This window comes from Pinus tabuliformis, chromosome X, assembly GCF_031772625.1.
Source record: "Pinus tabuliformis cultivar Carrire ecotype Pingquan chromosome X, CPIR1, whole genome shotgun sequence".
NCBI classification, from domain to species: Eukaryota; Viridiplantae; Streptophyta; class Pinopsida; order Pinales; family Pinaceae; genus Pinus; species Pinus tabuliformis.
Genome location: NC_142308.1, coordinates 840444906 through 840455827, shown reverse-complemented (window position 1 = coordinate 840455827; position 10922 = coordinate 840444906). Strand labels below are relative to the sequence as shown.

At 35.1% G+C, this 10922-nt stretch overlaps 1 protein-coding gene across 2 annotated transcripts in view; it reads left to right on the top strand.

Moving 5' to 3' along the window:
• Positions 1-2816: 2816 nt before the first annotated feature.
• LUG (transcriptional corepressor LEUNIG) overlaps positions 2817-10922 on the top strand; it is an 81792-nt gene continuing 73686 nt past the window's right edge. For both annotated transcript variants that reach the window (XM_089449618.1, XM_089449617.1), the window contains exons 1-8: positions 2817-3331; positions 3419-3516; positions 3765-3874; positions 4688-5125; positions 5294-5379; positions 5598-5685; positions 5949-6060; positions 6176-6225. In XM_089449618.1, coding sequence (XP_089305744.1) covers positions 3297-3331; positions 3419-3516; positions 3765-3874; positions 4688-5125; positions 5294-5379; positions 5598-5685; positions 5949-6060; positions 6176-6225 — 1017 coding nt within the window. In that variant the 5' untranslated portion in view covers positions 2817-3296. The remainder of the gene's footprint in view (positions 3332-3418; positions 3517-3764; positions 3875-4687; positions 5126-5293; positions 5380-5597; positions 5686-5948; positions 6061-6175; positions 6226-10922) is intronic.

Genomic DNA, 10922 nt, shown 5'->3' with positions numbered 1-10922 from the left:
TGTGCTCTTTGTTGTGGCTAGTTGGATGAGAACCAACAAATGGACAACAAATGATCACTAAAGCAAAGCTCACCCTTGGTAGTAACCGAGGGAAACTTGTAAAGTCTCGCAACAATAGTTGGAGGATAGGGGAGAAAGGCGAGTAATGCAAGGTTGGAAGAGAGAAACCCATAAGCAAAGCCTAACACCCACAACTAGGAAACCATACCTTGAATAAAGGCTAGATGAACTAGTAGATGTGCCAAAGATTTAGGGGAGTTGCAAAGTAAAAAGACAAAAACCAAGAGATATAAATAGAATGCTCAATAAGTTACTAGACTCAAAGCACCTTGAGCTAAATAGAGCCATCATGGACCATAATTTGACCTTCTAATCACACTTATGTAAGGTGTGAAACCATCCTTCGTGCTGAGCGTTGGCACCTTGCACCGTGAAGATTTGCCTCAACTTGAAATGACAATGGATCATGGGGATACTAGTCAGGATTGGAATGATAAACTACATAGGACATACCAATATTCGTGGCAAAGATATGTAGAATCGCCCTTCAAATCTCTCATTAAAATTGTATTATAGCTCCCAACCATCGCAATCATAGAACCCTTAACTACCATATGGAGCTATGAAAGAGTGCATGTGGCTTGAATATCAACAGGGGGACACATTGCCACATCCTCACCCTAAAATGCTTAGTAAACAATAGCAATGTGCCCCCCCACCTGTCACATGTCAAAAACTCCATTTAGGAATGATAAGAAACAAGTTATAAATAAAACATAAATTATTAAATTCTTTTTATGTAAATTCAATTCCACTTCATGGACATGAAGAAAGAGAAGTTGAAAATTTAAGTACTCTCTCTCTAAGATATTTAAATATTAAATATTTGGATAACATGTGGCATAGGTAATAATACTAGAGCAAAGTTGTTACCATTATGGGGTTTGTTATTCTTTGCTCACATAAAAGATATTAGTGTATTGTAGATTTTTAGACTCTCAAAAGTTGTTGTAGATTGGACAACTCGTAAATCTATACTACATGTACCTACTTTGTCTTATTGACTTTCGAGAATCTTGGTTTTGAATTCTGAATTTCAAAATGTTACATTTTCTCATATTTCTCATCAACTCAATGAGGAAGCGGATAACCTATCCAAGAAGGCACTTGGATTGGAGGAAGGAATTATGTTCTACGAAGAACATTAGAATCAACATATTACAACTAAAGGATCATTATAGGGTTACTAATTTGTGGAAAGTGATAGGTTTAAATTTTTGGTATGTAGTTAACTTTGGTGGATAATATGTTTTTTAGGAAAAATAGTTAATGTTTATATACATATAGTATATAATAGTCTCATACAATTTGGAGACAATCACATAATCTTTTGTTATATTGTAATGGGTATTTTGGAATTGTAAAAATGATGTCTTTGACATATGATTATTTTTATAGTGGATAAGATTATCTTTATAGTGAATATAATGCTTATATCTCATATATAGACATTTATCTAAATATGTGAATGTTCATTTTGATTCAATATTGAATTACAAGAAATGGATTTTTCCTTAGTGAAAACAATAAATAAATATTAAAATTCAAATATTGATATTCTATTGCTTCATTCAAATGTTTAAAATAATGTTTCAAAAAAAATATAACAAAGAGTGTCCAAAGCACAACTAAGAGAGTCTCTCCCATACAAAATTTTATATACAAGAAAAACAATTTCCATATCTTTCATGATTTCAGGGTTGTATATTTGAAAATCTTTTGGTAGAAAATCATATTCAATTTTTTTTTGAGTGTGGTCCATCGTCAACACTAAGATAGAAAGTCTAATCTTAACATGTAAATAAATAACATAGCAAACTAATTCCCTATAAATAAAATTGTTTAAAATTTTAAATATAAATAATAAATTTTTTGTTATTAAATTATTTAATATTATTTTAAGTTAAATATATATATATATATATATATATATTTTTTTAATACAATACTATTATATATTTATAGATAAATAATTTTACATATAAATTTAATAAATTATTAATTTAAATAATAAAAATATTAAATGAAAATCAAATCTCAACATTATTATAAAAATAATTTCAAAATATTAATCATATTTATTTAGGAATAATTTTCAATACAATTTTACTAAATTATTAATTTAAATAATAATAACGATAAATAAAAATCAAATCTCAACATTATTATAAAAATAATTTCAAAACATCAACTCTAATTAAAATTTATGAAATATTCCAGATTTTAATAAAAATAATTTTAAATATAAATTTAATAAATTATTAATTTAAATAATAATAACAATAAATGGAAATCAAATCTCAACGTTATTATAAAAATAATTTCAAAACATCAACTATGAATCAAGTTTATTAAATATTGAAGATTTTAACGATGAAAAGACTCAACTTACTACAAAATGAGATTAGTGTGTGACCACTTTTAATAACATAAATGTGATGAGAGGTAAAGAATTATGTGGAATGACAAAATAGAATAAAGTATAAGGAGGATGCATTATTTGAAGCAAACAACCTCGACCTCAGAGTGTGTATGTGGAATTGAAATTAGGTAAGGAGAGAATAAATCATTATATTATTTTATTTAAAGGAACAAAAGGCAAAAACAAAACATTAACAATTCCCAATAAACAAACCTTCCCCCCTCTCCTCGGTTGACTCGGTGCTATCAAACCAGCGTGCTCGGTATCGAGGCTGCAGGTTCGGGAACGGGGGCCGAGGCTGTGGTTGAAGACCGGGCGGGGGCGGGGGCAGGGGGCAGCAACATGTGCGAAAGCAGCTTTTGGAAGTGAGGGGGGGGGAGGAGGACGACAGGGGAATTTTACGTTGGATTTCTGCACAGAGCAATTTGCGTTTGCGTTTGGCGACGTCAACGATCTTCTTCCGTTTTTTCGTCCAATCTGATTTTGAATTCTGTGAAATCCGCCCCCTCTCAGTGGTACTACTAGTACGATTTCTAGTCATCGCACACGCTCTCGTCTCGCTTGGCTTGGAGGTTACCTTCCCTGCCCGGCACATGTAGATCAACCATCGAGACTGCACTTTATTTATAGTTCTGTTGGAGTACTCGTCGGCGCGGCATTCCTTTTCACTGGTAGAGATGGGGAAGGGGTAATTGATTGATTATGGGTGGGGAGGAGTGGTAGTTATTGTTATAACTTCTCAGGTGGGGAGATAGCTCCAGAGGTTTGCGTATATTCATGAAATTGGGCAGGCATTAGGTAGGCAGCAACAGCCATGTCACAGACCAACAACTGGGAGGCAGATAAAATGTAAGTTTTCTGCTCTTTCGTTTTTTTGCCATTAATGCTTGTTTTCTGGTACTGAACTGAGGAGATTGCTGATGATTGGGCTTGTAGGCTGGACGTGTACATTTATGATTATCTGGTGAAGAGGAATTTACAGAACTCTGCCAAGGCCTTTCAGGCAGAGGGCAAAGTCTCTTCTGAGCCAGTTGGTATGGTTGGCTTTTTGTTATTCTTCTTTGTTCCAAGCATTTATTTTTTCCCCCCTTTTCATTTATTTCTGGGAAGCGCTTTCCGAGGCCTTTTTGTGTGAGCTCTGTGGGGTTATAGATATGGCGTTCTTCAATGGTAATCACAGAAGCGTTTTTGAGGTCTTCTGGGGTTTGCAATGTTTGGTGTGTTTGCTGTGTTGGATGTGTTTTGTTGGGTGGGATCTTGATTGCTTTGCAATGCTCATCAGCCATTGATGCTCCTGGAGGCTTTTTGTTCGAGTGGTGGTCTGTTTTCTGGGATATCTTCATTGCCCGGACCAATGAGAAGCACTCAGAAGTCGCCGCATCTTACATTGAGGTAAGCCATTCTCTTCGTCGATTATATTCTACCGATTTAAACTTAAAGTTTCCCATTGTTGTCTCTTTTGCTGGCTAACAGTCTTCACAGATTTGGATGTCTATCTCAGAGACCCCTCTCCTCTATATGTGTGTGTGCTCGGACATGCCTGCCTATGTATCCAGAGATGTGTTTTGGGTGAAACTAATGACTGATTCTATATCTGGGTATGTAGCGTCCAGTCTTAGAGGATTCTGCTGAGTGAATCGTCGAGTGTTTTGACACTGCCATATACTTTGCCCTGCATTAGTTGTTGAACTACACCACAATCCATATCAGGCATTTGGTTGAAAATAACGCTAAATGTAACCCGGCATGGAAACTTTTAGGAAATAATTACAACTTTTCGGAAGAGTTCAAAAAACCGTAGTAGGTTCTCTGCTGATGTTTTTGCACAGTTTGGATTTTTTTTTGATATTGTGTGATCCCCTTGCCAATTTTTGTTGTTGTTGATATTGTCGGATCCCCTTGCCAATTTTTTGTTGTTGTTGAAATTGTCTGATCCCCTTGCCAAATGCCTAATCAGCATATGGGGGTGGTTATATATCTTGACATTTATGTTGATTTTTTCCGTGCAATTGTTTGCTATTTTTAATTTACGCAACTGTAGTTTGAAGACAGCTGTTTTAGCCAACACATGAAATTTCTTTGATAGACATTTAGTTCACGGCGTTTTAGTAATGTAAATTTTCTGTAATTCTCTTTAATAAATGTTTTGCCCGCATTTGGTTAAGAAAATGTGTTTTTGTTACTACTCTATGGTATCAATTCCAGACACAGTTGTTGAAAACACGGGAGCAACATCAACAGCAACAGCAGCAGCAACAGCAGCAGCAACAGCAACAGCAACAGCAGCAACACCAACAACAGCAACAGCAGCAGCAGCAGCAGCAACAGCAACAGCAGCAGCAGCAACATCAGCAGCAACATCAGCAACAGCAGCAGCAGCAGCAACAACAGCAGCAGCAACAGCAACTACAAATTCAGCAGCTTCAAATGTTACAAAGGCAAGCACAGCAGCAGCAGCAGCAACAACAACAACAACGCAGAGATGGGGGACATCTTTTAAATGGTTCTGCCAATGGATTAGTTGGTAATGATTCTCTTATCCGACAAAACCAGGGGACAGCAAATGCCATGGCAACAAAGATGTATGAGGAACGTCTAAAGTTACCGCATCAGAGAGATTCCATGGACGATGGATCGATGAAGGTACTTGGATAGTGTTCACATGTCTGTGAAATAGTGAAGGGACCGATGTGAAATTCAGATAGTCTTTACAACAATGTATTGCTTGCTCCTATTTTTATATTCATTGTTTTGTTATTATAATTAATAGCTGACAGTCAATGGTTGTTACTTATCTTAATTTTTTTGCAGAGGTTTGGAGACAATGTTGGTCAGCTACTGGATGCAAACCAAACAAATATACTGAAGTCAGCAACCACACCTGGGCAGCCTTCGGGGTACGGTATTCTCTTACATAGACTTTTAATTCAATATTCTCCTCTTTCTTTCAGTCTCGACCATGCAGGTTTTTCTGCATAGTGTCTAGCAATTTGGTCATAGTTTTAATGGTTTCTGTCGAGTAAAATCAACTCCCTAACAAACAGACAAAAAACTGTCAGATCTGCTGTTACAATATGGGTTTAGTTTCTAATGAATTAGCATCTCACACATACAGGCAAGTTTTACATAATACAGCAGGTAATATGGCTGCTGCTCTTCAGCAGGTTCAGGCTCGTAACCAACAACTTCCTGTGGCCACACAGGTGTGCAAAGTGCCTTTCTTGATAAGTATTCAACTTTTATTGAGATGTGCTTCCTTTAAATCTAATAGTGCCATTGTGTGGCCATAATGGCCCACAAGGGGCAAACATGTATTAGGTGGGAATTGAACTCTAGTGGTGGGAATATTACTGCCTCCACTTTAGCAACCAGCGAGGCTCTGTTGACATTAGTGCTTTAATATCTATACAGAATCTTTAGCATTTTTGTGAATGTATTGAATATTAAATGATATATGATATGACAGGACATCAAAACCGAGATGAACTCGGTACTAAGTCAGAGATCTGGCACTTCAGATGCTTCATTATTTGGAGTACCTGGAGCTGGCCATTCAAAACCAAATTTATTAAGCCCAGGTTTGACATCTTGACTTAGATTTGATAAAAATGAAACAGGAAAATAGAAAGTTTGGTACTTGAATCACTAGCATTAAAGAGTGATCCAACTTGTTTGTAAAATTCCTTTTCATAGGTGCAAATCAAGGAGGAAATAATCTACCTTTGAAGGGCTGGCCCCTGACAGTAAGTTTATCTTTGTACTTTCCCATTTTCATTGTTACCGTAAGAAACATTTCCTGGATTCTTCTTTGTAAATGTTTCCATTCCATTTTTTCAGATCGCTGGTATCTTTGAAACGTCAGATATATTTTAATTTGAGTTGGAAAACCTGCATGCAAATTGAGCCAAACTAAACGAAGTCATAGATTGTTAAAAAATTCGGATGGTAGAAGTGAAGATTAGAGTCAGGTGCAAATATCATTTGGAAATAAGGAGTGATAGCATAGATGCCTGGGGTTATTTTATTCATTATTCTATCTAAACTGCATAAGCATGCATCTTGTTTATTTTCGTTATCCTCCATACCATTATAAGATCACCTGTATCTGGATTCTGCATACACAGTGGTTGAACTTATCTTGTCCTCATTCAAGCGTTTAGTTTTGTTATCTTCTTAAATTTTGGTCATGTGGATGCCTTACCTTAATACCTACAGTGTGTGAGTATGTGGACTGGCATTCTTGAATGCTGTAAATTTAGAAGATCGCCTGTATCAGGATTCTGCACGCACAATGGTTGAACTTGTTTTGTCCTCATTCAAGCTTTTAGTTTTGTTATCTTCTTAGAATTTTGGTCATGTGGATGCCTTGCCTTAATACCTACAGTGTGCGAATATGTGGACTGGTATTCTCTAATGCTGTAAATTTAGGACCTAATTTGCAATTGAAAATTTAATTCTACAATTTGTGCTCAGAAACCAGAATCGACAGATGATGCCCTAAAATCAAAATTTAACATTTCATAAAACTATTTCCAGCAACTCTGAAGCACTGCCTTGAGCTTTGTAATCAGTATTATCTACCTATGAAACAAGACCATGAAGTTGTGGATCATGTACTTTTGGAAGGTAGTGCCTGTACAAGAGAAAAAATACATCTGCATGGAAAATTATTCATAAACAGTTTGGTCCAAGGTAAGTCTGCTCAAGGATCTGTGCATTTTACATGACCATTAGTGTTAGAATTTGGGCGAATATTTATTGCCTTAACTATAGACAGTCCAGGCTTTAATCCATTGTTAAACCATGTGTTTACTTTATATTGACAAAACTATCATGTACTTGTACTTGCAACAGAAGGCATATTAGAGCTTAACTGATGTTTGTCTTGATAATAGTGCTTATTTGGTGAAATGATGGTAAGGGGCCATGTTCCTTGGTACATGAGAACAGGTATGGGTTTTCAAAGTGGTATGAGTTTCAGAAACATATTACCGAAATTTCAGGAAATGGGGAAATGTCGGATATAGGACTTTTAAATATTTATAGATATATAAAAATATAAATTTAGAAAAAATTAAATGTTTATATCAGATGTTTATATACTATTTCTTTTATTAAGTACTTGTTTATGTTATGGCTATTGACCAGCAATAGTTGATATTGTTATATAATATAATAATAATGCATAATATTTATTAAATTATTAGTAGATTAATAATATTATTATTGTATTGCTATTATCAGTAACCATTTCTTGGTAGGAAAATAGTCCTTATTTCATTATAAGGATGAGCTGATATGTAGATGAGGGACTGATAGCTCACTTACTTCATCAACATGGATACCTTGCAAAATTAAAACTGTCCTCTAAATGAATATAGGGCATCTGTTCCTAGTGTAGCTTGCACGCAACAACCAACAATGCCAATAATGAAGAAGATTTTGAGTTGGTTTCTTTGTTGTTATCATTAGGCAGACATACAAGGATTGGCTATGCTTCTTTGTTTCAGGCTTGAGTTCTTTCATGTTTTCTATGCCGTGTTCTCAGGAGCTAATTGAATGACACACACACACCCCTACTTTGTTTGGGGAAAACTCCCTCATGGATTCAATCCCATTGCCGATTCCTTCATTCACCTTTCTCATTCAAAAGAACGCACATTTATTTGAATACAAACATGAAGTAAAAAGGTTAAATGGAGTGATGCAATGGTAAGCCCTTATTGTGCAAGAATGGATTTATCTCAATAATGCTATGCTCTTTCAATTATCTAGGTGAGCTTTGCCCAAAAGCCCTTATTAAACCCAACAATACATTTATCATTAGAACCACAACAAGTTGCAACAAAATATGCAAGGCTTTGGTACAACGATTTAGTGAGGCACTCCAAGGACAAACACAATATGCTACTCCAACATGCACACATATGCCATATGCGTTTCAATGGTAGGAGCATAGACATTGATTGAAGCTTGATAGGTCGTCTTTGTGCGTGCGTGTGTGTGTGCATATATATATATATATATATATATATATGTTTGTATGTGTTCTAGAATCTAGTCTAAACACCCACACCCACATAACCACACACACAACTCTCTCCCCCTCTCTCTATAGAAGATTGAGGCTTTACTCAATATAAATGCTACTACCCTTGAAACACTTATGGCTCTATCTTGACTCACACTAGCTATCTATGATAATGCCCATGGAATTAGAGGTGAATTACTCTTCCAATTTCCAAGGAAAAATCAAAGTGTTCTAGTTGTGTCAAGGATATATATAGACTAGAATGTTGAGGCTTTACTCAATGTTTATGCTCCTAGCATTGAAACACATATGGCTCTATCTTGACTCACACTAGCTATCTATGATAATACCCATGCAATTAGAGGTGAATTACTCTTCCAATTGCCAAGGAAAAATCAAAATGTTCTAGTTGTGTCAATGGAAAAGGCGCTTCAATGCTAAGGTTTGCTTGGCACAAGACTCTATATATATTCTAATGTAGTTAATGCTATCTAGTAAAATGTATATGAAATGGCAATAAACTAGACATATGTGAGCTGACAATAAATTCAACTTGAATTAAATGGTTGCATAAGGAGTTAAATAAGAAAAAACAATCCAATGCCACAACTTGTTGATTCATGGTAATCCAATTCAAATTTGAACCATAAAATGACAAAAATGGTTGGGAAGGAGAGCAATTAAAGAAATATAGTTTTTGGTGGCACTTAAACCTTTCTTGGAAACCATGAGGCATCACAAGTTCCTCTCTCCAATGCCCAACGACCATTGCATATGAACTAGGAAGATGAGGATAATGCTTCGATGGTTATGTACAACCTCACAACAAGCTCAACAAGATCATATTGTTAAATGGGGGAATGATGAATGACAATGTTTAACCCTCCTTTAGTTGCTGAGTAATAAGTATAGCCTGGTGTTGATCATATGGTTTGTGTTTTTCGAAACAATGTCTAGGTTTGTTGGATCAAATTAGAAGCTTCGTTACAATAATGCAACAATCCATTGATGGCGTTCTTAAATTTTGAAGCTCTTGTAATTCAAACGATGGACACTACAACGCTGTTCATGTTCTTCAATTTCTAATGGATAATGAATCTATGGCGTGGAATAACCGAGCTACAATCATCATATCTATTCACTTAAGAGAATAAAGGTAGTAATACCATCTAATAGCCATTAACACTTTTATGACAACAATTAATCATAAATAGAAGCAACAAATTACACACTTATGAGAGATTCTCGTGGCACAAAATCAAACACATAATGGACATAAAGATTTTACCTTGGAAACCCAAATGGAGAAACCAACTTTGAATAGTTATTAAGTTTTCAATGTTCATTTGATAAGTAATCTTTGGTTATAGTCACTCTTTATATTGACACGGTTGGTAAAGTTATATTTGTAGGGAGTAACACACCTTATTTTCTTGGCTTGAAGGTGGTTGACGTAGTGGTCCTTTGTTAAGTGGATATAATTGTTGATTAAGTCCTTGATATTGAGTTATTACATTTTTGTTGTTATATTGCTATGTTTGCCATAATATCATTCTTGGATGGAGTATAATCATGATCTCGAGCAAATGGAAGACTCTTAGCATCTCTCCAAATACCTTAGGATGATTGTTGGTAACATTTTGAAGATTCACTAGAGTAAAGGATATAGATGTTTGAACTTTGAACATATAATGAGCATAATTATGTAATTACACTATGGTGTCTCCTTTTTAGTAATTTTGTCATGCTGTTAGAGCTTTTATCACTTTAGAGGGTTTGCCTTAAATACATCTAAGCTCAATTTCCTTGACTTTTGAGGATTATCCAATGAAAAGATTTCGAAAATTAAGAGCCCTTGTTACCAATGATTGTGATCATTGAACCAAGTGTATTAGATAAAATTGTGTGGAAGAATGATTTGTCGTGGTATCAAGATTGCCTATATTTATTTAAGAATTCCCAATTCAAACAAAGGTCCTTTTGGAATTGCACACTTCTATAAGAGGGCGTTCAGGGTTCTTGAAAACATACAAAGGATCAAGAAAGGTTTTCTCTTGGAAGGTCTTAAAACAGATGTTCAAAAGTTTGTGGTGGAATGTGTTGTATGCCAACAGAATAAGGGAGCGGCAATCAAGATCCTAGGTCTCTTACAACCATTAGCTATACCAAGTCAATATTGGGAAGAAATTTGACAGATTCTTTTATACTCTTACCCAAACCAAGGGAATAATGTCATTATGGCTGTAGTAGATTGATTGTTAAAGTATGGCCATTTTTTCTCTCTTTCTCATCCTTTTAAAGCAAGTATAGTGGTAGCAACATATATGGAAACAATCTAGAAGCTACATGAAATCTCAAATATTATTATAAGTTATAAAGTTCCAATTGTCACATGATTTTTTTGCATTG